General features: G+C 47.0%; 1 protein-coding gene across 1 annotated transcript; it reads left to right on the top strand.

Annotated features, from left to right (window-relative positions):
- The first annotated feature begins 256 nt into the window (after positions 1 to 256).
- Positions 257 to 27,449, top strand: zmiz1a (zinc finger, MIZ-type containing 1a). The gene is made up of 21 exons (XM_079280796.1): positions 257 to 365; positions 2,974 to 3,087; positions 5,915 to 6,020; positions 20,107 to 20,242; positions 21,324 to 21,438; positions 21,549 to 21,769; positions 21,861 to 22,062; positions 22,212 to 22,475; positions 22,885 to 23,064; positions 23,255 to 23,323; positions 23,420 to 23,585; positions 23,683 to 23,824; positions 23,959 to 24,169; positions 24,309 to 24,414; positions 24,578 to 24,738; positions 24,824 to 24,891; positions 24,972 to 25,040; positions 25,127 to 25,404; positions 25,725 to 25,915; positions 26,413 to 26,676; positions 26,926 to 27,449. Exons 1-21 carry the CDS (start codon positions 297 to 299, stop codon positions 27,031 to 27,033), a joined length of 3,240 nt encoding a protein of 1,079 aa, XP_079136922.1. The 5' UTR covers positions 257 to 296; the 3' UTR covers positions 27,034 to 27,449.

The raw sequence follows: 27,449 nt of genomic DNA, 5'->3' as shown, positions 1-27,449 counted from the left end.
TCAACGTGTTTCTGTTTGTCGTTAAAAGCGCTGCTGTGAAACATCTCCGTTTTATACATTTGCCAAAAAAAAAGAGAAAAGAAAGAAAAGCGCGTGCCTGAGGCGCATCAAGCCCGACAATGAGTCAGTGCATTAACAAGCCGTCTTACCTGTTTCAAGCATTTGTCTGTTTGAACTTCATAGCCTACAAACTGTTTACATGGGTGACCTGGCAAAAACCTGTTCTGACAGATGTACCTCTCCTCCTCCTTCACAGAGCACAGAACCTCTAATGGTGTCCCGGTAGAGACATCAAGATGAACACGTTACCATCGATGGACCGGCACATCCAGCAGACCAATGACAGGCTGCTGTGCATCAAACAGGTGTGTATAGAGACCCCGTAGGTCTCCTTTAACTTCATTCAGTGGGGAAAAAAATGCAGTCATGGACCCTGGTTTCCTCTCTTCCCCTACAGTGCTTTCTCCTCTCAGCACCTTATATGGGCATCGGTTTTCTGGCCATTAGCTCCAGTCACACAGATCATGTTGCACAGGGTCATAGAGAGAGAGAGAGAGAGAGACTTTCAGACTTTCTCCCTGCTGGTCTTGTGCTCCCTTACATCACGTTCCTGACTCTTGACGTAACGCCGGCACCTTGTTGTGGTTTTGCTTAAATGCTTCCCTGACTGCCAGCTTTCAGGAGACTCCTCGGCAGACAGATACAGACAGAAAGACACAGTCAGACATAACCCAGGGCTACCGCCTCTGCCTGTGATTCATCGTCTACAAGAACTCGTTGGCTGCCTGGCAGGCTGTGGGCTTATTTGTTTACGCCATGTGGGTGTGATCCTTTATATCTCCCAACGTCCGTATGACACCATGCCTCACAGTGAATCAGTGAATGATGGTTCTTTGAGCTCGCGATTATGAGGTGACATATCCCTTTTCTCCGTGCCGGCTGTTAACCCCCCCCCCCCCCCCCCCACCACCACCTAAACTCCTGAGCACTATAATAACCTTTATCTAAACACTCTCTTATTGCCTCAGCGCTCTTACTTCTACTGCATGTAGCGACGTTTCCAAAATGTCAGCTTTTCTCAAATGAGTAGAATTTCTTTTTCTTTGCAGAATTGACGCTACTCCCTTCACAAAGCCTCCGCAATTATTTTCTCAGGCGTCACTGATAGGCCCCTAAATAGCCAGAGTTAACGCGTTTGGCTTAATAAATGCACTAATTGTACTCGGGGTTTATATACTCCCCGACTCTCCCTGTAATAGAATTCGTAGTAAAGCAGCACTTCAAAGGCGGCGAGTTAGTCAGTGAGCTCTGAGCTCGTGGCGGCGGCTCTGCCAGCAGGGTGTTGTTTGGGTTTTGGGGAAAGCTGCTGGCAGAGAGCCAGGTGTTGTGCTGCTTTTCAGCGCAGCCAGGTGAACAGCCTGAGCCGTGGCTGGCCTGGAAAGAAAAGGGGGGGGGGGGGGGTAAGTCAGTCCATCATCTTACAGAGGACAGTCTGTCAAACGTCTGGCCTCTTTGTCTGCTGAAACCCCAATCGCTGCCACTCAGCCGCCCCCCCCCCCCTCCCCGTTCTTGTCCTCATCCAACCCTGAACAGCAACAACAGCCCATCCTCCTCCCAAAAAAACAACAAAAAAACCCTTCAGTGCCGCTATTTCACTCTGTCCTCCCCCTCACACCAGTGCCGAGGTTGTCAGGCAGAGTCGGTGGCGAGCGCTGCAGCAGCAGGAGCTGTGAGTTCAGATGCAGACGGACGGCACCACGCTGCGCCAGTTCTGATTCCTCTCGCGCTGGAGGCCGATATGCCTCCTATCAAGCGGCAATAATGCCAGATTATATCACTCATCTAGAGCAGGCTCTTCTCCTCCCTCTCGCTCAACAAGAGCATCTATCGCTTTCTGTCACCGCTGCTCCTCATCATCCACCGGGACCCCCTTTGAGAGTCCACGGCGAGCTCCGTAATGGCTAATCTTCGCATCCAAAAAGATGAGCCACTCAAGGCCTCTCTTGAAGCTCGTGATATCGTTGGAAAGCCCTCAGAGATTTTCTCCGCGGGCGAGTACCAAGGCCTGACGCGTCGGGCCAGCGGTCGCATCCAAGAGCCCCTTTTGTTACGTACCGCCAAAAAAAAAAGCTGCCCTTTCAAAAAACGCTCACCTCTGCTGCCCCCTAAAGACAATAGTTCTACCTTCTCTGCAAGAACACACAAAACAAGATGCTTCAGCTCCAGATGAGAATAATAAACGCTTTCAAGTGGGCTCAATCTCGCCGACTGAACGAGCTGCAGCTCTGCCCCATTTCAGAGCTATTAACCTCCTGAGCCACGAAGAAAGGGAGCCCAATTTTAAAAACCGCTTATTGTGTCCCGCCAGCCCGAGCAGCCTTCAGACACTGGGAAGAAAAGACTCGACTGTTTTAGGCCTCAGTGAGCAGGCGAGAGAGACTGAAAGAGATTAGACGCCACACCAACGCCGCGTATTGAGTCTACACACATAGCTGCCAGGACCAAGGTTGTTTTCTTTGTGAACACGGCCAAGCCAGCCAGTGGACTTCTGGTGCCGAGGCTCCGTTACATTCTGAAAACAGGCAAAGAATGAGCCGGGGGGGGGGGGGAGAGAGAGAGAGAGGAGGATTGGAGGGAAAGATTTTGGTTTGCTTGTGTGGGTCACGGGGGTGAAGGCTGGGTGTTGCCAAGAGAGATTAGCAGGAAACACTGGCGTCATTGTTGATACGGGTGTGATCTTCTTCCCACAATGCAGCAGGGCCCTGAGAGGGCGTACATGGGAAGGAGTCAAGGTCCTCACAGGGTTGTGCAGAAACACAAGACATTAAATCGAGGTTTGGAGGGAGAGCGCGGGGCTGCGAAACTATTTGGTTTTCACTGTTTTTCCAATTTGTACCCGATGTAAAAAAAAAGCTAACGCTCATTATTTCCCATTGTTTCTAATGGCAGTCTCCCTTCTCTGTGTTTGCACAGCACTTACAGAACCCGGCCAACTTCCACTCGGCAGCCACAGAGCTGCTCGACTGGTGTGGAGATCCCCGGGCCTTCCAGCGACCTTTCGAGCAAAGCCTCATGGGATGCCTGACGGTACGCAAACAGTAATTATGGTTTTCGTTGTGTTTTTCAGGTACTTTTCAGGAGACGTGAGCAAAACAATAATTCGATTTTTGGATACTTAGGAGAAGGGATTTGTCCACCGCTGACGCTTTTAGCCTACTTTTAAGTTAACATAGATGGTGCAGCAGCTGAAACAAGCTTCGTGTCCGAGTCATATTGACATTTGGTATTTGGTTAAACAATTCTTTCCCTTCAAATTTCAGTCAAAACTGTTCGGAGCAGGCCACCATGTTTGTGTCCTGCAGTTATCCAAGGCAGCTGCTCAGGCCGTCAGGGGCCAGTGACAGAGGTTAAAGTCCTTGTCACCCACTGCTTCTCTCCACTCCACTACACACACACACACACACACACACACACACAAACGAGTAAAAAATAGGCTTGAACATGACACACACACACACACACACACACAAACGAGTAAAAAATAGGCTTGAACATGACTGTGGGTAGCCGGTCACCCATGGATCGGCATTCAGGTCAGCAGCTAGCATTTATCGATCTGGGCACAGGGCCAGAGAGCTGGCCAGCCCCAGGTGTGTCAGAAAAAACCACACACACACACACACACACACACACACACACACACACACACACACACACACACACACACTGTCTTACATACACAGTGACATGTGTGAAAGAGGCTGTAGAGCAGAGAATTGAAAGTTCCACGCGTCTATCGCTGAGATCAACCTTTGAAACGCCGAAGGAACATTGTCCCGCCGGCTGAAGTGGTCGCGTGAGCAAACAGATAAATGCCCATTAATGTGTAAATGACAATAAAAGCCTCTTAAAGGCTGATAAAGAGCTATACAATAGAGCCCACCTCTGAGATCCCTCTCAGCATGTGGGCCGTTTCCATCAGCCAAATAGTTTCATCACACTCAGAGAGCAAACGGCTCCTTATCTGGAGAATTACGGCGCGCAACAAGTCCTCGCATTCTTTCAAGCATTTTTTTTTATCTTCGTGACGTCACCTCACTGGTTGTGTGTCCAGAGAGCCGGACGGGATTTTAAAGATGACCGTGGATCAATCGCAGCCCGTTGGATCGGTTGTAGCTGAATGTAGTATCGGCTCCAGGGCCAATAAAAGATGACATAACCGAGCTGTGAGTGCTGCACTGTTACCTCTGTCTGCTTGACAATTTGTGTGGTTTTTTTTCCGTCTTTCTTTGCAAAGTGAGGGTAATGTCAGTGCAGGCAGACATCAACTTTATTTCTGCTTCTTAGTTCAACCAGGAGCCGTCGTTCACATACAACAAGCAGAAATAAACAACACAACTGCTGCTTATTTTCCCCTCCAGCAAATAGAGAACATCAGTGGCCCAGTAACCCTCGAGCACCTCTCAGAGCACTCTTCTCATATTGACAGCAATACGGTGCCTGGATGCACGTCCTCGGAGGGAGATTATGCTGGAAAAAGGCTTATGAGGTGAAACGCTTGTTCAATCCGTGTTGAATCTATGCTGGCCTCTGTAAGCTGGCTGCCTGCCTCGTACAAACTGCAGGGCAGACGCACTCGCGCAGGAAATTAAACGATTGACAGCAACACGATTCCATCATCATTGTTTGCATAATATGGTTGGCTTGAATAGATTATGTTGTGAGCTAAAAAAAAAAAAGAAGTCTCCTTCACAGCTTAAAATAAATTCACTATGATTAAGTGAAACTGTAGAGTTTTGTATTGCCATCTCTTAACGAGGATAATCAAATAAACCATGTTTATTGACATCCTTTTCACGGTTCTTCATTCAGTGCTCAGCAGCCGTATTACTTCTGACAAAGGCACTTTATGACCACTGCTAGCTGTTATGTGTGCTCTCCAAGAGGCACCCCGGCTGACCTTGTTAACGGTAATGTGTGTGTTCAGGTCACAGGGAGCAGAGGAGTTGCCATCTGTCAGCAGATAAAAGCAAAGGGGTTCCCTTTCTAATAATGATTTACCCCTGTCTCCCGAGTCCTGTTTAACATCACTCAGCATCCCCTTTAAGGTTGTATTAAAGTCTGGGAGGCTCCTGCTCCATGCCCCTGTAAATGTTCAACCTCTTTTTGAAGTCACAAAAGGAGTATTAAAAACCTTACAGCTGAGGACTGGTTCCTCTCCAAATTGGAGGGAAAAGGAGGATTTTAACCTCTGTACCCTCAGGGGATGCTGCTGAGAAGTACTTTACTCACTTTCCCTCTACACCGTCCTCTGACACACACACACACACACACACACACACACACACACACACACACACACAGAGCGAGACAGAGTTAAAGTGGTCAGTTTAGCTGGCTATCACAATACCTATTATTTCCACATGTTCCTGGTCTGTCTGGGTAATTCAACTGGCAACCTTTAGTCCGGGACAAACTGTTCACTTTGGGGCCGGAGCGGCCTTGTTTGATGATAACCTTTCAGAGACTCGGCTCTGTGGTTTGGCTGTCTCACCTCTCTTGGAGGTTGATGCAGTCGTCAGACTCGTCCCGACTGTGGAGCGCTGCAGCGATCCAGACTGCAGACTCCACGTTAATCTCACCGTGTCTTGTGTTGAATGCGTGTCTTGTCTGGAGAAAAATGAAGTTCAGTGATAGCGCGGGCTCAAAAATACTCACGCAAGTCAGAAAAGTGGAAAGATTAAGATGCCTTAGCTGTGGCTTACTGTTGATTTAGCATCAATATTGTACGGCAGCATAAGAAAGTGATGGACAGATAGATTGCAATGATGTATTTAAAATGATGTAGTGATTCCAAAACAATTGCTACAATGCTAATCTTAGAGCGCCTAAAGATGCATTGCTCTTCCTCCAGGTGGTGAGTCGCGTCGCTGCTCAGCAGGGGTATGACTTGGATCTGGGCTACCGGTTGCTGGCTGTGTGTGCTGCCAACAGGGACAAATTCACTCCCAAGTCCGCAGGTAAGGCCCAGCACTTTACTGAAAGCGCCAGCGGAAACGCATGCTCATACGTCATCCCATTTACTGCTGTTGACTCGCGAGACAGCGGCGACACAGTGCTCATTGTTCTCCATGCTGGATTTGTTCACTTTTTTTCATGAAATAAAACAATTGAAACAAATGGCTGTTATGGCTTAAGTCGTGATCCAGTCGTTTCCCCCTTCATTACTCTGCTCCGTCCATGAGCACTGTATAAAGTCATGCTAACAGACAAGTTTAATTTGCATATTCGTTTGTTGTTCTCGATGCTTTAAAAACAAATACGGTTGGCGTGAATCTGTGGTTTGTGGATCTGCGACGGCAGACATCACACAAAAAAGCCCGTAGAGCATTATAATGTCAGATATTTTTAGTCCCCATTAAACATTAATGTGCTATTGAGATGAGCCGTCCGGGTGGCAGCCTCACGAAAACGGTCTACTCAACAGTCTTTCCACACTCGCATGTATGCATATGTGCGTGCACACACACACACACACACACAAAGCGAGAGAGAGAGAGAGAAAGAGCGAGCAGCAATGCTATCCTCGGACATTTATCTATCAAATCCAATTTCCCCCCCCACCTCCCACAGTCCTGCAGGAGCGGCCTGTTCTTGTACATTTGTCAAAGTGAAATGTGCAGAGGTGGGAGAGAGGAAAGAGAGAGAGAGAGAGAGAGAGAGAGAGAAAGAGATGGATGGCTGGGGAGGTGTCGCTGATGTGTGCTGGACCACTCACTCTGCCTGACGAAGCCGTAGCCAGCCAGTCAGAGCGCAGATAAACTGCAGTTACATAAGTGGCAGTACCGAGAGTCAAATATTTTGATGAAACTGTCTGATTTCTGTGTTGTTGTTTTTCCTTTCTGACAAGGCGAATATGTCACTGTTTTCGTAACGGCAACTGCAGTGACGGCAACCGCGACGCTCTGAAATCTCATCCCACAATTCCTGAGATGCAATGTGTTGCTGCCGGATGTGTAGGAGGCAGACATGTACCGCTTTCTGCTATTTTTACGCTCACACAATCCTGTGATATGAACATTTGCTGGAGCTTGAATATCCTCTTTCAGTTCGTGGAGGGGAGCATCTTGTTGGGAGGAACTTAAGTGGTCAGACGTCAGTGTACGATATTGATTGCTGTATTTCTCTCTCTCTGTCTGTGTTCCTGTGTTGGGATAATGTGATTGTTGTCCAGGCATGGCTCGGACTGGCTGGCCGTCTGAGCCCGACTGACAGCCAGAATCATCCTCCGGCCTGCTTGATGGTTCTGGGATCTAATAGAAGACAGCACTGGGTTTCAGGAAAAGCTGTTTATGCACAGTGGACAAATGGGAACTGTAGTGTAATTATGCGGGTATGGGGTATGTGTAAGTGTGTGTGTATGTGTGGGGGGGGGGGGGGGTATGATGCGGCCAGTCATCAAACGAGGTAGGCGGGCTGTCAGGGAGGAAGGCAGATGTGACTCAGGGCAGGTCTTATTCACTGAGCATCCTTCTTACCTCCCTCACAAGGACGTCTGTCGGAGAAAGCAGATGGGGGGGGGGGGCAGAGACGACGTGATGCACACTTGAACTCCAAGACACATGCATAGGATGCAGAGAAGCATTAGGTTCTTACTGCCCTGTTAAATCTGTCTGTATGGTCCTATCTTTACTGTCTGTGTGTGTGTGTGTGTGTGTGTGTGTGTGTGTGTGTGTGTGTGTGTCTGCACATGCATGAATGTGTGCTAAATTGTGCAGGCCCAGCACAATCTTCTGACAGCCTGCATGGCGACAGAGGGCCGCGAATCTGACACCTGAGAGCCCAGACGAGGGCCAAGCAGTCTGGGCTGCTCACTGCAGGGCTCCTCTGGGGAGGAGGCAGCCTCTTAAGACCGCAGATCAATCACACCGACCCTTTCTTTTCGGAGCATCAGTTAAAGAGGAAATTGATGACGCAATTATTGCTACCCCTACTTTTTTTTAATTTCTTTTCAAACACTTTGACAACTTGAGATGTTGCAAAGTTAACTCGACGTGTGTAATTCTCACGACAAGTATAAAACGCTCGATTTACTCGAAATGAATCAGGAAACAAATGACTGTATGACCTCCAGTAAGTAAGTAGAGAGTGAACAGATCTACAGTATTTACAGTGTTTACAATTTGCTTTGTGCACGTGTTCGCCTGGCACGGTTGTCACTCCAAGTAAGAGAACGCATGAACAAACTACAAACGCCTAAAGTTGCACTTCTCCCACCATAAAAGCTGCTGCCCCGTGAGACCTGTCGAGAGGTTTTTCAGCAACAGCAGACTGCTGTCTGGAGATTGTGACCCTGCAGTGAGGCCTTCGGGATTAGCGTGCTGCTCTCATCTGAATCAGCCAGCGAAGAGATTTATCTGCTGTTAGGCGAGCTAGCATTAGCACTGTTAACTCTCAGTGCCGGCGAGGAATACAGGGGCTTTGATGCTGTTAGCATACTAGCAGCTAGCATACTAGCAGCTAGCATTGATTTAGTTCACTATCTTGAAAAGAGCAACTTTGAGGTTTTTTATCTTTTTGTGGCATCACACTAGATGAACGCCACTTCTTTGTCAAATGCAGTTTTAAAATAAATCCATAATCTATTTTTTAAATCTAGAGTTGTGTATGTTTCCCCCCTAATAATCGTCGGCTACAAAACGTCCAACCGAGAGGCTCATTGGATCATAGGTGCAAACACCAATAGACTCTGAGCTGTTGGACTACTGTGAAGTTCAGCAGGCACCAAATCAGATTAGGCAAATAACCTGTCAAGGGTTTTAGCGTTTCCTTCCTCTGCGAATCTGCCACTGTTGTCTTCAAGCTCGTAACAGTTTGTTATCTCTTTCTTCAGGAAGCATGAGCACCGATAATAAACCTACAGAATTCTCATTCTGTGTGTTATGTTTTCAACATGACTTGACACGCTCCGGATTAAAGGTAGCTGCTCCCTGGAATGATCGCTATGTTCTTTGAAACCTATTTTAATGTTTAAGTCAGGTTTCTGCTTGTTGTTCATCTGTCTTGCTGAAAGATATGATGATTCGATCACCTCGCATGTTATCGGGAGGTTAACAGCGGGTGATTCTTTTTAGGATCCCTGAACTACACTTTTTAGTTTCTCTTCATCGGCTGATTAAGACGAGTGTTTGGAGAAGAAAACTATGATGAAAAGAGCTTCGCTTTTTTCTGGGTGGTTTGTAAAATTCCCCCACCCACTCACATCTGACATTAAAAAACGAATTGTCGCAAGCAGAACTGCGTGATTTGTCAGCGCTCAGCAGAGTGCGCTCTCATGAAAACAGCCACTACGTCAACAGTGACAGAAAACTTCCAGGGTGTGGCTGTAACTCACTCCATACCCTGTGAACAACACACACACACACACACACACACACACACACACACACACACACACACACACACACACACACACACATCCTCTGTCTCCTCATTTGGCCTACAACATGTCTCTCAATTTACTTTCACTTGATTGATTTTCTCGCCCGGTCTTTCCTTCCAACTTTGAGCTGCGTGTGTAGAACTAGAGGAAGGTGTAGGCATCCTTTGTTACTGACCCAATCAACCTCACAGACTTTCATATTTGATTACTGCTGAGTAAGCGCGGCGGGCTGAATTATTAACAGGAAACCTGGTTTATTTTTTAGCAGGCGGGCCTCTCCTCTGACACTCTCCAGTGGTTCGTCTTCGATGATGAAACCTCTTTGCAACCCAAAACTACCCTCAGAACTTCACTATTAAGTTTATAGAAGTAAAGCTCGTGGGGAAATACTTATTAGGGTAGCTGCATTTGCTGCCTCTGGCTGATTGGATCCTCTATCACTTGCTACTTCAATTGGTTTGGTTTACACAGTTGCAAGTAAATTCATTTTGGTAATATCCCAGTTGCACTCCAAACACAGAAGACTTTTGTTCTTCTCAAAACCGGATGAGCAAATGATTTAAATCCCCCTTTTGTTCAGGGTTGACTGATCTGGCACACCTCAGGACCCCCCCCCCCCCCCCCCCCCTCACACATCATCCCCCAAGGGGCTTTAGATACACCCCTTCAACTCATACTTCTCTCCAACAATGCCTTCCGTTGTCGGTGTTTCAATTCTGCGTGGGACATTTGTGAAACCGGCGATGACTGAGTGTGTCTTGTCACACAAACGACAACTTCCCTGTGATGTCACAAGGCCGGCGGGCTTCCCCCGCTCTTTGGGCTGCACATCTCAACATTTAGGTAAGGAGAGAGGGAACAACGACAGCTTGGCTCTTTCCCGTTCATTCATCCAGATTGTTTTTTTTCACCTTCTCGGCTCAAGTCGGGGCGGGGGGGACGAGATGAACTCAGGTTCACCCTCATCTTGGCTCTTCTTTAATTCAGTCACACTCGGATATTCTGCGAGTCTCTGATGTGTCTTGTTAGTTGGGTTTACAAAGGGGCCTCTGATGGAGACAAGGGGACGGTGTCGGGTGAGATTGTTCTGCAGGCAGGACTAATAATTTACCATATGTCCGCCTCGATAGCTTGATCTTTACATCTCATACTTCCTCCTTCTCCCACTTCCTCTCTCATGCATTGGCTTTCAGTCAGCTATAAGCTCCACCCATCTATGCAAGTTTGCAATCTTGCAGATTTTTTTCCTTCTTTTTTTTGCGTTGTTTCCTCTTTTTTTTTTTTTCTTTTTTTTTACCCTTCCTGACACGCTGCCATATTGTGCATGTGTGTTTCTGTGTGCACTGTCTTAAGTGTGTGATGGCAGCTTAGAGAAACAGGGCAACGGAGCGCTACACAGACTACAGGCACATCAATAACAGCAGCTCATGACAGAGGTGAGAACCACTGGAATATCTTGCCTTCTCTATCTCTACTCCTGTTTGTCTGCGTCGGCTCGCCGTCTTTATCGCTTCCTCTCATCCTCCCTCCTCCTTGCCTGTCTCCTCTGCTCCCTCTGTCTATTTCTCCCCCCCCCCCTGCAGTCTCGAGAGTGTGTTGGAGCCGGTAGCAGGTACAGCAGGACCCCATTAGTGCAGAGCCTCGCTCTGATTGGACAAACCGGGAGACTGCCTCTGAATAATTGATGTGCATTGTGCAGAAGCTGGACAGGGGAAAAAGACAGATCAGAGAGCAAGGGGGAGAGAAGGGAGAAAAGAGAGTGAGCTAAAGAAAAGAAGAGAGGAAGACAGAGGAGGAAGTAAGAAAGAAAGAGAGTGAGCAGAGTAAGGGATATGTGCAGAGAGTGAGAGTGATAAGGCGCAGGCAGGAGGCTTGGAAGCAGCAGAAAGCTTTGAGAGTTGCCACTGGCCTCTGCGGGAACAGGAGCATTTGTGACACTTGAGTCTTTTCTCTGCGCTATGAAGGGAATAAGATGAGATGTGCAGGGACTTTGCTTGGCTCTGGGTAAGTGTGTGTGTGTGTCTGCTGTCCATGCTGTGTGTATGTCTGCACAAAGCTTTTTTTTTGCATGCTTGGGGCAAGATCAGAGGTTAACAGGCCAGTAGAGGAGTGGATTCGGGTCCAAGATGACACAATTATAAATGCAGTGATTGAAGCAGAATTTTTCTTGTTTTCTATTTTAAAGTATATTATACACTCTTGCACAGTCGGCAAAACTTTTAATTTCAATGTGCTTTTTTCCATTGCTGTGTATGTTGTAGCTGTAACTTAGGCCATGAATAACAAGGGCATCTATGTTGTGTGTGAGTGTGAGTGTAGTCTAAAGCACTGACAGGATCAGGGCAGATCAGCTGACCACAGGTTGACCTACATGCTGTTCTGTCACAGGGTTATTCTGAATGGGTTTTTGTCTGGTTGCACTGTGTGTGTTGGTAATGTCTTGGCTTATTTCTGGGCTCTGTGGGTAAGTGTTACACTTGAGGTTGTGGTTATGTTTTGGTCTTTATGTTTTGTATCACGGCTGGGCATTTAAAGGGTGTTTACGTCTTTAGTTCTCACAAAGACAGAAGAACAAACTGTGTTTGCTTTTGTCAGTTTGGATTTAGTTTATTTGACATTACACACGTATACAAATGCCGTAATGATTCCACTGTTGTAAAGAGGTGACATTGAGTCCTAGTGACTCTGGGCAGCATCATACATTCAACATCTTCCTCAAAGAGCACGATTCCATCTCTGTGTTCAGAGTGCAAGTGTATGTGCTTCTGTGTCCGGAGAAGATGGCCCACTTTCCCACTGTGGATCCTTTTTTTTTTTAAGTTGTTGACCTGAGCTTGGAGCCAGAGCCTGTCTGCCTGTCCCCTCATTAGGAGAGAGAGGGAGGAGGGGGGAGAGTAGTCATGGAAGCAGGATGTAGTTAGATCAGCACACACAAAGGCCCGCTCTCTGTTTCACTCTTTCATTGACGTAGAAGTAGTAGAAGTATGAAATGTACCTGTCACTGTCAAACGTGTGTCTGTGTCGCCTAAAGGAAAACAACACTGCCTTCACATGAACAGGAGTAAAGAGGCAATAAAAGCAACATGATGCTGCAGGGGAGGGGGGTACAATCAGCGTTTAACCTTAAAAGCTGACAACTTAATGGCTCTCGCGAACAATAACCCAATCTTCCGTTGACCTACGTAGGAAGCTATAAAACAATACGACTTCCAGCGAGCTGTCGTGGAGCTGCAGCGCTTCCTGTTAGCCCGAGCAGGGTGGTGTAAACCGCTGAAACCCCCCCCCCCTCTCCTCCAGCCTTCCTCCTGACTCCATGGCTCAAAAGCTGTGTTTGTCTCGCTTACTCTCCACACTTCCGTGACCTCCCGTCACTGCTCTCTGACTCATTCATGACATTTGACTTTGAACTGTGTGTTTTTGCGGCCTGTGCAGTTCGTTTCTGCTCTTTTTGTGAATCATTGGCACGCTGTGACGTCCCTCCCTCCTCGCCACGGAAAGCAAGTGGGCAAAGAGAGTTGAGGGAGGAATTTCTGGTCGGGCGAACTGATGTCGGGTGTTGATAGCAGCGAGGGTGGAGCTCTCAGCGCCCTGCGGGCGACTTGTCTTCTTGCAGGATGTGTTTCAGGAAACACATTGTTAAGTCACTTCCACACCTATTAGTGCTTCAGTCAAAGGTGACATTGTCTCATCATGGCCACGCCTCAACAAATCCTCCCTTTACAAATTCACCTGTAGAAAAATGTCTCCACTGGAACTTTTGAATCAGTGTTTGCTCATCATTCTTGATTTGTGCTTTTAACCCTGGTTTCACTGAAGGATCTACAGTGTGAGATAAAAGCCATATTGTGGAAGTTGAGACAAGTAGTGCGTCTGCTTATAATGCATGTTATAGGCATGTGATATTTACCAGTTCCCCTCCAGTGGTGAGAAGCTGCGCGTGGCTGATAAGAGCAGTTCATTCACAGCTTGCTGCTCTGTGATGCTCTCTCTCGCCGTGTGAGGCGCTTCACAAAGACTCCAACTGTGTCTGTTTACTCGCCAACACACACACACACACACACTTCACTTTTCATAATTTCGTTTTTGAACGTATGCTTGTGTCCACATACCTGTGCTTCTTAGCACTGTAAGCAGGACACGCCGACCCACAGAGCGTCTGACGCAGATACACCGGCCACCTGAATGTCACGTCCCAGCGAGGATGTAGGTCAAACCCATTGGTCAATGCCATAACCCCCCCGTCGTAGCAAATGTACCTGAAGTGCTTTGTAACTGACGTGGTCACTCATCGCACCCAGGAAAACAACAAAGATACTCCATCATTCAATCATCCTTTTTTGATTAATCATACTTTTTCTCTGCTTTTCTATGTTTTATATCGTTGTAAAGTGAATACCTTTGGGTTTTGGACCATTGGTCAGACTAAAGTGACTACAAGCCTCCTCCAGCTCCTCCAGTCTGCATGTCAAAGTGTCCTTAGGCAAGATACTGGATGCCAAATTGCTCCTGTATGCTGTGTTATTTGTGTGTGTGTGTGTGTGTGTGTGTGTTAATTTAGATCCGGGTGGGCAGCCTCAGTGTATGAGTGTGTGTGTTAATGAGTGAATGTTGACATGTAGTGTAGAACACCTTGAGTGGTCAGAAGACTAGAAAGATGCCAAATAAATAAGTACATTTTTCATGAAACTGCCCTTTATTTGTAAGCACAATTTTCCCTATTTTTTAATGAATTCAAAAATATAACCGGCAGCCCTTATGTCAAGAGACTTTGCAGGGAATGGGAGGAATTCAGGAAAGGGTACGCTTCTTCTTTTTGTCTTTAAGTGTGCTTGTTAAAGACCACTCATTCCTTTCCTAAATATATTTGGAAATGGATTAAGTAACATACACAGGATGTGAGCTTTGCGTCCTCGTCCGCTCTAGACCGTGATTTGTTGTATAACAGCACACAAATTGAATGACCATTTAAAGCTTCTATAAATACGATGCTGAGACATTGCAGTGAGCCTCGATCGAGCTCAGTTGGACTCGGCCCCGCCCCCACAGCACATTACAAATGTAAAAGACGGTGTTGTTGTCTTTTTCTGGCCACATGCGACACGGAGAGCCCACATATTCCCACCCGAGCTCCCAACATCTTGCACCTTTAGCGAGATCCAGCCGTCATACTGCATTATGTTTGGTGTTCATGCTGATTCTTATAACTTTGCCCCGTTTAAAAATGTGTAATTTGAACCCCACAGAAACCAGCACCTGCAGGAGATGTCAGAGTGACTCAGGTAGAGCTACCCTCCCTTCTGGGCTGCAGCATCTCTTTGGCTTGTGACCCACACATATCCCGGGGAGGAGGGGATCTGCCCACTCCCTCCATCTCCACCTGTCCTCTGTCTAGCATCCTTCCATCCATCTTCTCCCCCCCTCTGTCCTCATGTCTGGTGTACTGCCAGAGGTCCTGGATGAAATTCTGTCAAACCGAGCCAAAATAAGAAAAACTGCATTGTTTTACCAATGCAAAAAGGAAAAAAAACAAAACAAATATGATGAATTTAACGACAACACCAAAAAAGTCACAATGTCAAATGGCACAAAATAAGACATTTGAAGTTGGAGGCTGTTTCTGATTTGGAATATTCTGATCCTCGCGACCAGTTGGTTCCATTAAAGGCCCGGTTTTGGTTGAGTGTGACTTGTGACACAGAGCCGTCTCTCTGCAGGGCATGTTTGAGTTGTTCTGCCTCTAAGCTGTTGAGACTAAAGCCCATTTGATATGCTCTTCTCTTGGAAGAAGTTGGCTGAACAGAGAGGGGGCAGGATGGGGGATATCATTGACTGCTTAAATGGCTTCCATTACACTTCTGCAAAAAAGCATGACTTTTTACTTTTTATTTTGCAGGATTTTTTATATGCCCTCCATATTCGTCTTTTGCATAATATTTTGTACCCCGCACAGCATAGACCTACCTGCCAGTGTTCTACAGACCTCTGCCGTTGATATCTATTATAAATTGCTTCTGTGTTATCATCCCACACATTGTCTCAGAAGGCTTCTATGTCAAGTGCTGCAGTGTTCATGCTCAAAAAGTGTCATTTTTCATGTAGTATTTCCTCCTTTTGTCTTGTCAACAACAAAAACAGATTTTTGGTAATTTCAGGACCAGAGGCAGGGACTTGCATCTGAAGATTTATCTAATTTATAAAAACGTATTAAGTTATGCTCAATTAGCACAATGCTCTTGCAGAATACAACACAAAGGTCTCTACGGGCTTTTGTGCAAACCGACTTAGCGAGGTTTGTACTTTGAGCATGCACAGTGACGTCGCAGTGAATAGAGTAGTTGATGCAGCTTCACGGTAGATCTTTTCCGTGCCATACATTGCCACCAATCTTTGCTTTGTGTTTATCATCCAAACAAATGAGGCTGCAACCTTCACCTGTAACGTCGCCTTTACACGAGGTTTTACGGATGAAAACATGAATTTGATAATGCACCAGAAAGAGCGTAGCCGTCATGATACCATATCAGCAGCATATCACTGATGCCATATCAATATCACGATATGAGTCAAGCTCAAGAGGAACCAGGTGTCTCCTGCTCTGAACTTCAGTGAGGTGCAATTTGTAAAAAAAAAACAACTGCCAAGTAGTTAACGCACCGAAGTGATGAAGATATGAGATTCCTTTTATTTGATTACCACTTGAAGGTCGCCTTTTTCTTGTGTTTGATTTTGGTAAACAAACTACCGGTAGTCTGTAATTGCTTTTGAAAATATTCTGCAGCAGCAAACGGCTTTTTGGTATGATGCACATGAGTCAAGGACTCAATACTCTGCTCTGGAGAATGTTGTTTTTGGGGCGATACTTGTGATGACATTGTTGTGAATAAATATTGAGAGGAACCGCATTTAGACAGACGTATCGTTTTGAAGTTCGATGAAGGATTTTGCTTGAGATTTTTCCACACTGTCATATTTAAGAGATTTTATGTCAATCCCATGTTGTGCAACTTTATCAGCCAAAGTCATACAAATAATCTGGAACCAGCATTTGCACTCAGACAGTGTTGACAGACCTTTTCTTTTTTTTAATATATATTCCAAAATTGCACTGTGCTTGGTGACGATGTCATGAGCTGCAAAATGACTGATGGAATGCAGGAGAGGATAACATCTGTTTGCGCCCACTGGAATTGCCATTTTCGGTGTGTAGAGTTCACTTCGTTTGCTGGCACTTGACATGCAACTGGCACAAAATGGGGCCATTTTAGCGCAACTCTTCTCCGCTACTCTAGAGGCCAATTGCTCTGTAAAACTAAAAAGGATGCCGTGTAACACATTTTGTTCGGCGATTCACGCCTGGGAACTGTCCAGCTCGATGACACTGCTGCTGGCCTCAGCATCTCCTCTGAAAGAGTTGAGCGTTAACGACCTCGGTAACCAAACAAAAGGGCACAACAGTTCACGTGAAGGCGGGGGAGTCTCAGTCACCTTCCCAAAACCCTGATGTGATAGGATCTAGGGCTTCACACTTGCAACATATCATGTGTTTATCAACAAAGTGGGGTCACCACCAAGCAGCTAACTCAATCATGTTTCCCAGGATCAGATAGTCTGTCATGATTTAACAGGCAAATGATCTGCTCGCAGGCTTTTACCACACACACACACACACACACACACACACACACACACACACACTGCACTATCAGAGTTCATAGTGATTAGCATCAGGGCTTCCTTGTAAAAGAGGACTTGTACTGTACAAACACTCTGTCATTAGTGAATGGGTCGAGTCCCACTACGGGGAATCCAACGAATACACCTTTAAATATCTCTGAACAGGGACGGCATGTGTACGTAAACTATGACGTGAGTTCCATGGTTTGATACACACAGACACATTATTTACAACTACAAAAATATCACATATACAGTAACTGCTAATGGACTCATCTTTACAGGCTCCTGCAGCTGTATCGTTGTTGTTTTTGAAATTTTGTAAGTACTCCTGAAAACGAAAACTGATGATATTAGACTCGCAGCAACCAAACCTTCATTGCTGGAGAAGATGCCTTCAGGCAACACTGCCACAAGCTCCCCGATGAGCCGAATGTTTCATACGCGTCTCTGCAATCGCTCTGCTCTCTGACCCAAACGTAAACTATCGTGTCAAAACTTTATCGCGCAACGCCGGCGTTCTGCAGAGCTGCTTCTTGATCGATATCCAGTGTTTGGGCAAAGCTTGGCTGAACTTTAGCATTTGAGCTGCATGCAGAGACATAAGAAAAACATCCCTGAGTTCCACCCACTCATGTGCGAGCAGAAAAACGAATACCGTTCCCCCAAAACCCTCTCTTTGATCTCGCCTGTTGCAGAATTTGCTCATTATGAGCCAGCGTTATTATTCTACAGTGTTGTAAATCAACAGCTTGTGATAGAAAAGATTGACGGTGATTCGTCTCAGCATCGTGTATCTCTTCAGTTTATCCACCTTTTTTTTTTTTTTTTACATTCTGCGTAGTTTTAATAAATATTGTAAAAGCTATACTTTTCTATGACTGTGGGAGCCGCCGGTGTAAAGGCGGTGTAGAGTGAATAAGGTTTTAACAAAGACCCATTAAGTGGTTGCCCTTGGCTTGTCTCGGTGCCAGGTAGCTATTCTAGCCTTCAGCACAAAGTGTGTGATTTAACTACAAGGCTTTAGCGTAACTTAAATGCGAATTAACGGAAAGATGAAAGAGGAGAAACAAAAGCGGCGACACAAGACAAGAGACCTTGCTTTTTTTTTTTTTATGTTGACTCGACAGTCTGTGCTCTTGGCATCCGCTCCTCTTGTCCTCCATTAGTTAAGTTAACAGTAATAACAGTGTAGACAGTTTTCAACACACATTGTAGAACAGTGACTGAGAGGAATATGGGGGAGTGTACAGTGTGTGAGAGTAAGGAGATAAAGGGAGAGCAGTACGGTAGCGTAGTTGCGGGTGTGTGACCCGAGGCCGAGGGATGCTGAGGTGAAAACATGTACTCGGCTCGTTAAATATGCACGTTGCCCCTCGCTGTGTTATGAACGACTGCCGGCCGTGGTGGCACGTTAGCGTCGGTGGCTCGTTGCCACACTGATATGATAAGTCACTGCTCTCTTTTCTCCTCTGCCTCTCTATGTCTCTCTCTCTCTCTCTCTCTCCCCTCTCAGAGCAACTCCATCACTTGTGCTTGGAGCTGATCTTTAGGTCTAAATGGTGGGTTTCCAGTTGAAGAGACAGGCCCTCGGTGCAGAGGTGGTGATTTAGTGGGGAGATGAGCGCTCCGTAATGGCAGGGTGGAATAATTCCTCTTTAACTAGGAGGCCTGGCTCTCTCTCCACCCTCCTGAAGAGAATGTGACTGCTCCTCTGCTTCGTTCTTCATTCCTTTCCTCTCCTTTTCTTACCTTCTCTCCTCTCCTTCTGTCTTTGTCTTTCTTAGCAACATGTCTGATCGGATATTAGTCATTCAGGGAACACGATGCATTGTTAGCTCAAGCAGTGTAGACCTGGTGTATCTTAATGTACAGGCTACAGACGGCACAACTCACTCATTAACAAGGCTTCAATTTCATTTTTTTTTTATTTAATCAGCCATGTTTTTATTATCATTTCATTTACGAGGCACTTTGACAGACATTTGTTGTTTGTGGTCTTGTAAATCGTCACAATTCAATGCTAATTTCCATGTTTGAACTGTTTAAACCTCACCATTTCTTCTTTCAAAAACTCTACATCTTTAAAAACCCCAAAGCTGGCAACAGCTCCTCCTGAAAGCTGATGTATCTGGGTCTACAAGGCTAAAAATAGCATCGCTTAAATTATTTAATGAAGTAGTGAACACTGTAACCTTTCTTTTGTTGCTTTGTCGAGACAACTTTCCAAATCAAGAAGCAGTGTGTTTAAACAAGCCACGCAACTGTGATCGATTCCCAGAGTGACACGTCGTGATTGGCACAATACGGGAAACACATATCCCTCGTCTTCACGAAGAGGATGAGGATGCTGCACGGCATGATCACTCCTTAGAGATATGAGAGGGACATGGAAAGTGTGGAGGAGAATGAAGCGGTGGTGATGAGTGGAGGAAGTGAAGGAGAGTGAAGATATCACACCTTCTTACTTCCTCCATAAGATTGTATCTGTAACCCCATTCACGCCTGTCTCTGTCTGCCTCTCACGCTCCATTTCAGCCTCTTCCTCTCTGTGGCATAAAAAAAAAAACTGGGAGGTCCTTTGTGCTGTTGAGAGATTTCAGTTTATATTTTTACACTGCAGGTAGAGATGATGTGATGTAACTGTTGTGAAATCCACTCAGGCAAATCATCAATGTAGTGTTTATTGAGTTGGGCTGCCCCCTGCAGGCTTTAGCAGTAACTTCAGGCCGGGGTGGCTCTGGACACAAGCGTACTATTCAGTACACTGCACTGTTGAGACACATTGTGAAGATAAAAAAAACGAGAAAATCCAGCTGTTTTTCTCGCTGATCATTCACACGTAGAACCTTAAACATGCACTAAAGGCCACATGAATACACAGTGCAGACCCATGTTAGTGCAGGCGTGTGTGTGTGTGTGCTGAGAGGAGACTAACGCGTCCTGTACATGTGTGTGTGTGTGTGTGTGTCCGTGTGTTTCCATTGCAGCCCTGCTGTCGTCGTGGTGCGAGGAGCTGGGTCGTCTCCTCCTGCTGCGTCACCAGAAGAGCCGGCAGAACGAGCCGCAGGGAAAAGTTCCCATGCAGCCCAGCATGAACAGCATGAAGCCCGGCCTCACGCACAGGTCAGTGGGGAGTCCCCGAGACACGAGAGATGATACCTGTCACATGATTAAAGGCTCTCAATGCAGCTTCTTTTTTTTCCCCTGGGGTCATACAGTATCCCAAAAGAAGAGGGAAAAGAGGAGTATCAGCTGAACAGCATGCCATCAATAAAGTGCAGCGGTGAATTGGCAGATACGAGTCACTAGCATTTGAATAAATTTGGTTGATTCTACCGTTTGTATCCATTAGCGTCTAGTTATTCAACGTAGACCATTTTCAGTTTTTTCCCCGAGATTCTTTTCATGATATATTCCCTCAAACTGCACCAAACTAATTCATAAAAAGCAAACTGGGGTTCACTTAAGTATCTTTTAGAGACAGGGTGCAACAGTCTCCATCAAGGTATTATCTTGAATTCAGTGCTTATGTAATACACAAGCTAAGACACAGTGTTTTTCCATTGTTGTGGAGCTGAGGGGATTTGGGGTGGAGGGACAAACCGGCAAAGAAGAGAGCAGTGAAGTAATGTTTTTGCAGAACTTTGTGTGCTCTTGCCTCACTCTCTCTCGAAGAAGAAGAAGAAAGGCCGGAGTTAACCGAGAGTCCCGTTTGCCTCTGCTGAGGATCTTGGGATAATGTTTGTGAGGAAATATTGAACAAGTCGTCCATTCCAAGAGCTAACCGCTGAGCGAAAACAAGCTGCTCTCCAAAAACAGCAGTTCCTTCCCACTCCACTGGCCACTTGCCTCTCCCCATGAGGAATTAGCTTGTTTATCATATGTAACCGGCGCTCATGTTTCGTTCTAAATTATACATTCCAACTCTTCCTATCCATATCCAAAGATTTTTCAACAACTCCAACAAATCTTTTTTTTTTTAATCAAATCTAGTTTTTACTTTTGTGTGTGTGGGCGTGCAAGACATTCTGGCTGAAAACGTGTTTTGAAATTGTACGCCAAACATTTTGGTGAGAAGAATTCCCAAATTATTCACATTTCTGGACAGATACGTAACTGTGTCTGCTTTTCCAGTGACTCTTTCTTTGGCCAAACGAAACTTCAAGTGCCATTTGGCGCGTTTGTGTTTTGATCTTCTTTCCAGTGATGGATCCTTTCCCTATGACTCTGTCCCCTGGCAACAAAACTCCAACCAGCCCCCTGGGTCATTGTCCGTGGTTACTACAGTGTGGGGCGTGACCAACACGTCACAGAGTCAGGTATGTCCGTGCATGAACAGCATCTAGCTCCACTCAGAAGGGTTTGCCTGCTTTGTTGATTTTATACGCCTAATGGGTATTGTTAATCTTCCTTCCTTTGGTAAATCCAGGTGCTCGGGAACCCAATGGCGAATAGCAATAACCCCATGAATCCCGGAGGTAACCCTATGGGATCGGGTCTGTCTGCCAGCGCAGCGGGGCTCAACTCACCGCAGTTCAATACTCAGCAGCAGCAGTTTCCAAACAAAGGAGGCAACAACCAACAGTACATGCAGCAGGGCATGTACGGCAGGCCCGGCTACCCTGGAGGTCCTGGGGGATACAGCGGGAGGTGAGAGACGAGACACGACTCTTTTTTAAGGAAATAAAGCAATAAAAAAAGATCATAATTATTAAAACATGTGCTCTGTGTATTTTTACAGCTACTCTGGAGGCCCAAACCCTCCTCCGGGAGGTATGGGATTGAGCTCCCACACGCGTTCTCCGGGTGACTTCACTCAGCCGGCCGCCGCCGCTGCTGCTGCTGCTGTCGCTGCCGCTGCTGCTACAGCGACGGCCACGGCAACGGCCACGGTGGCAGCTCTGCAGGAAACCCAGAATAAAGATATGAACCAGTATGGACAGGTACAGCACACACCTGCCAACAGATGTTTACAGTTGTGAACACCAAATGTACACAGAAATCTATTATCCAACCACCTGCTGGAGACCAAAATAATCACATTTAACGCTGAAACCGTCTGTTTGGTTTCCAGATGTGTTCTTCGTTCCAAATGGGCCCTGCGCAGACCTATAACAGCCAGTACATGAGCCAGTCGGGCCCACGGGGCCCCCCTGGAGGTATGAATCCCGCAAGCATGGGTTCACCCATGAACAACCCCAATATGAGTGGACCTCCAATGGGCATGAACCAGGCTCGAACTCCAGGCATGGTGCCTTTTGGGGCTCACGGCCAAAGGATGCCTCAGCAGGGGTATCCCGGAGGACCTCGACCCGGCATGCCCATGCAGGGGATGAAGAGGCCATATCCTGGGGAGGTGAGTGGAAAGATCTGAAAACAATCTGGAGAAAATGGGCTCTATTTTCCTGCAGGCCCAACACTTGGGCAAACGCCGTTTTACAAGTTTTTTTGCATCTGTGCCTGTTTGGTCCTGGCACCATACAAACTCCAAACCCTGTTTTGCAATTGTTTGTTAAAAGATACGAGGACTGTTTTGATTTTCCTTCGGATAATTGAGGACTGATACTTTGCAAAAATACAAATTTATGGTCATTGTACTTTAAAGAAATAAATGAGTGTTTTTAGATACGCTGGGTAGGAGATAAACACAGTTTAAATGTTGTATTAATCAGTTGTATTTCAGGAACATAGAGCCCAACAAGTCATATAGCACCTAAAAGATGTTTTAATGTTTTTTTTCCTTCCCTTTAACTGTCTTCGTCCAGGCAAGTTACGGGGGTCAGCAGTACGGACTGAACAGTCAGTTCCCACCGCAGCAGGGCCAGTACCCCACATCGAACGCCTCCAGGCCGCTGCCATCTCCCAACTACCCCGGCCAAAGGATGCCAGGGCAGCAGGGCCAAGGACAGTACCCACCTGGCATGCTCATGGGCCAGTACTACAAGGTCTGTCATGGCACACCAATCACCAACAACCTTCTCCTACACGGGGTCAGAAGGGGGGCTAGAGCCTATCCCAGCATGCACTGTGGAAAAGCCAGATCCCAGCACATATTTATACAACACATCTTGGAGCAAACTACATGGTGCAATAAGGAACAATATGTAATTATGATTGCTCTTTATTCCCTCACAGCAAGAGCCCTTCAATGGTCAGGGCACCAACTTCTCTGGAGGCGGATACTCCTACGGCCAAGGCAATGGGGTCTGTTTTCAGTCCAGACGAAATATGTGTCTCAGTCATATATGTGAAATGAGTTCGACAGATGTTTTCATTGTTGCACTTTCCTGCCTTTTACAGCCCCCGCGGCCTGTTAACTACCCCCACTCCCCGGTCCCTGGAAACCCCACCCCCCCCATGACCCCAGGAAGTAGTATCCCTCCGTACCTGTCGCCGAACCAGGACGTGAAGCCGCCGTTTCCACCCGACATGAAACCAAATACGACAGCACTTCCGCCCCCTCCAAGTGAGTACCCCAGCGGTTCTGAAACAAGTGGTTACTTTCATAAACGTGATCTTTCATTTCATCTGGTGCATTGTGTGGCTTTTTCCTCCTCTCCCAGCAAACCCCAACGAGGAGCTGCGGCTGACGTTCCCGGTCAGGGATGGAGTGGTGCTGGAGCCGTTCCGCTTGGAGCACAACCTGGCTGTCAGTAACCACGTCTACCACCTTCGACCCTCCGTCCACCAGACGCTCATGTGGAGGTACGGCCACAACGCACAGGCCTCCACACACACACACACACTATTATTTACTATTACAGTGAGAGTTTTTAAGCGAAAAGCACACACACAGTTCTTTTCTGGTTATCGCTCACTGCTCTGGTGCTATCCCATAGGTCGGACCTCGAGCTCCAGTTTAAGTGCTACCACCACGAAGACAGGCAGATGAACACCAACTGGCCCGCCTCCGTCCAGGTCAGCGTCAACGCCACGCCCCTCACCATCGAGAGGGGAGACAACAAAACCTCCCACAAACCCCTGCACCTGAAGCACGTATGCCAACCTGGAAGAAACACCATCCAGATCACAGTCACCGCCTGCTGTTGTGTGAGTGCACACTATCAGGACAATGTATAACTACCAGCAGTACATAGATGCAATTATTTCATGATGATTTTATTTGGTGTATGTGTTTGTGCTCATTCGACTTTCCTGTTTATTTCCATGTCCTTGTGTGGCTTTGCAGTCCCACCTGTTTGTGCTGCAGCTGGTCCACCGGCCATCTGTGCGATCCGTCCTCCAGGGGCTCCTGAAGAAAAGACTCCTTCCTGCAGAACACTGCATCACCAAGGGTATGGCTCATTTCGTCTCTCAGTGTGGTTATTATGCATAAGCACATCTTAATTACACGAGCTCCCACCTGCTTCTCTTTATGGTGGGCTTTAAAAAAAAGTAGTACACCTGCAACTGTTTACAAACAAATTCCTTCCCTCTTGAAACACTTTCTTCCCTCAGTTAAGAGGAACTTCAGCAGCGTGGCGGCGTCTGCAGGCACCACTACTCTAAACGGGGAAGACGGCGTGGAGCAGACGGCCATTAAAGTGTCGCTGAAATGTCCCATCACCTTCCGACGCATCCAGCTGCCCGCACGGGGGCACGACTGCAAACACGTCCAGGTTTGCTCAGATTTAAAAATGTGAAAGTGCGTCGCGGTGAATGGGAGATGATTCTAAAGGGCGTGTGTGATGTGCTTCTCCACAGTGCTTCGATCTGGAGTCCTACTTGCAGCTCAACTGTGAGAGGGGGACATGGAGGTGTCCTGTGTGCAAGTAAGTGAAAAGCTATTACATTTTTTGGGGTGTAAAGATGAGATTACTAATGAGGTTTGCGTCTTTTTTTCGTTTTTCAGTAAAACAGCATTATTAGAAGGTCTGGAGGTGGACCAGTACATGTGGGGAATCCTCAACGCCATCCAAAAGTACGTTGTTTTTTTTATCTCTTTCTTTTTTTCTTCTGAGTTCGTTGTTTCAAAAACTAAACGCCGTCGTCTGTCTCCTTTAATAGTTCAGAGTTTGAGGAGGTCACTATAGACCCTACATGCAGCTGGCGACCTGTCCCCATAAAGTCTGAGCTATACATCAAAGAGGACCCCGACGGACCGCTTGCCAAGCGCTTTAAGACCATGAGCCCCAGTCAGATGACCATGCCCAATGTGATGGAGATGATCGCCCAGCTAGGGCCCGGTTCAGGACCCGGACCCGGCCCTGTACTCGGTCACAGCCCTTACCCCCCACACCCCAGTCAACATCCTAGTGGCCACGGGGGAGATTACCCCGGAGCAGGTAAAACAGCCAGGACCCGACTGCGTAGATAAATAACCGGAGAGTCAGCTCGTTTGTTGGAAAAGGAGCTGTTTTGCTCTTTTTAGCGGGAACAGCGGATGTGTCTGCGGCGCATTAAACAAAGAAAAAAGCCCCAAGGAGAGTTTTGTGCTGAACCTGGTTTAAAATTTCATAAAAGTGGAACGTGTGTATCCCCTTTATATAACCACTTTGAAAAGAAAACTTTCTTGCAACAGGAAGGATTCATCAGACAAGTCAGCAAGGCCAAACTGCAGTCAGCCTTTTGACAGAAGTGTGTTTGTTTTTTTCCGTCCTTCAAGGCAACAGTTACCACAGCCAAGGGAACTTTGACTTCCCTCATGGGAACCCCTCTGGTGGTGGAGTGGGAGGAGGTGGAGGAGGTCCCCCTATGAGTGACTTCATCCATGGCCCCCAGCTCTCCCACCCGCCAGATTGCCCCGGTGGTCTCCTCTCCCAGGACAAGCCCCTCAACCACAGCATCAATGATGCAGTAAGTAGGGGTCCGCTTGCTTTGCCATTCCATTGGTTATACCATGTTTATGGGAACAGAATATCACGATGCAATCTAGTAAATTCGGAGTATGTTTGGTTTTATTTGTAGGTCTTATGTCTCTTATTTATATTCTGCTAAGACGTTTTGTCCTGCAGCATAATGTTACCTTAGTTTGTAGAAGAATGCTGAAAATTGAGGCTCAGATTTGTGCTCTGAACAAAGGTGCAGCTTGCGCCTCTAGCCAGCATGTGTGCTCAGTCATGCTCACATGCTCGCCGTATAATGTTGCAGCTGTACATGTCTGCTGATCACAGCTTCCATTTAGAAGGCCTGTTCCATATTATTCACGCTGGAACTCATTTCGCTTTTCCTTCCTTTTGCCTTCCCTCGCATCCTCCCCCTCCTCCCCCTCCTCCTTAACACTCTCTTTGTCTTCCTTCTTATTTTTCACTCTCCCATCTCTGTCGCTTTCTGTCTCCCTCTCGCACCTGCAGATGTCCCATACCGATCAGTCCCATAACTCCATGCAGCAGAGCTTGCATGCGTCTCCCCACCCTGGCGGCCATTCAGGGCCGCCCTTACATCACGGCGGCCAGTCAGGGCCGCCGTTGCATCACGGCGGCCAACCGTCGCAGCCGCCTCGCCAGTCGCAGCCTCAGCCGCATCAGCAGCCCGGGCAGAACAGTCACCCCCACAGCGATCTGAACTTTAACCCCTCCTCAGACGGAGCCCAGGATATGCCCGAACCCTCCCTGGATGTAAGTGTGCCCACTCCGGGCACCCTCAGCTACCTGTTAACAGCTAACACTGTCTGCTACAGCTGCCCTCATCTCTTTGCTGTGTGCTCTGTTTGTGTTTTGACTCTGTTTGCTTTTTTTACACTCGCTTGTGTGTACATTGGCTTCAACAGACACTTGGGCATGACTCAAAGTCGTCCTGCTGCAGAGAGATAAATACGTTTTCAGGTTATTTACTCATCGTCTCTTTTCCGCCTTTTCCCCCAATAGCTGCTTCCAGAGCTGGCCAACCCTGACGAGTTACTATCGTACCTGGACCCGCCCGATCTTCCCACCAACAGCAACGACGACCTTCTCTCCCTCTTCGAGAACAACTAGCCTCCCCGAGAAACCCTCCTGCACCTACGGGGAGTCGTGATCGTGTTTGACTGTCCGTCCACAGACACCTCACCGACCTCCTCTGTCGATACTTCAAGCAGCTTCCTATGCTCATGCACGCGCACATGCACACAGTCTGTCAACAGACAATGCGTGGCATAGGAGCACGGCCGAAAAAGAGACGTCTGTTTCGGGAACTCCAAGGGAGAGAGCCGGAACGCCACTCATCCCCGCACTCCCTTTTTTCCTCGTGTAAAGATTCCACGCACCAGTTCCACCGCCTTTGACTCGAATCACACCATTTACAGCCAGCCATGTTGGCAGGCACTAAAGTGATATTATATATACATATATATATATATATATACATATATATACACATATAGAAATATATATACAAATATATATATATATAT

Source organism: Melanostigma gelatinosum (assembly GCF_949748355.1).
Source record: "Melanostigma gelatinosum genome assembly, chromosome: 12".
In the NCBI taxonomy this organism is placed as follows: Eukaryota; Metazoa; Chordata; class Actinopteri; order Perciformes; family Zoarcidae; genus Melanostigma; species Melanostigma gelatinosum.
This window is presented reverse-complemented; position numbering and strand designations above follow the sequence as displayed.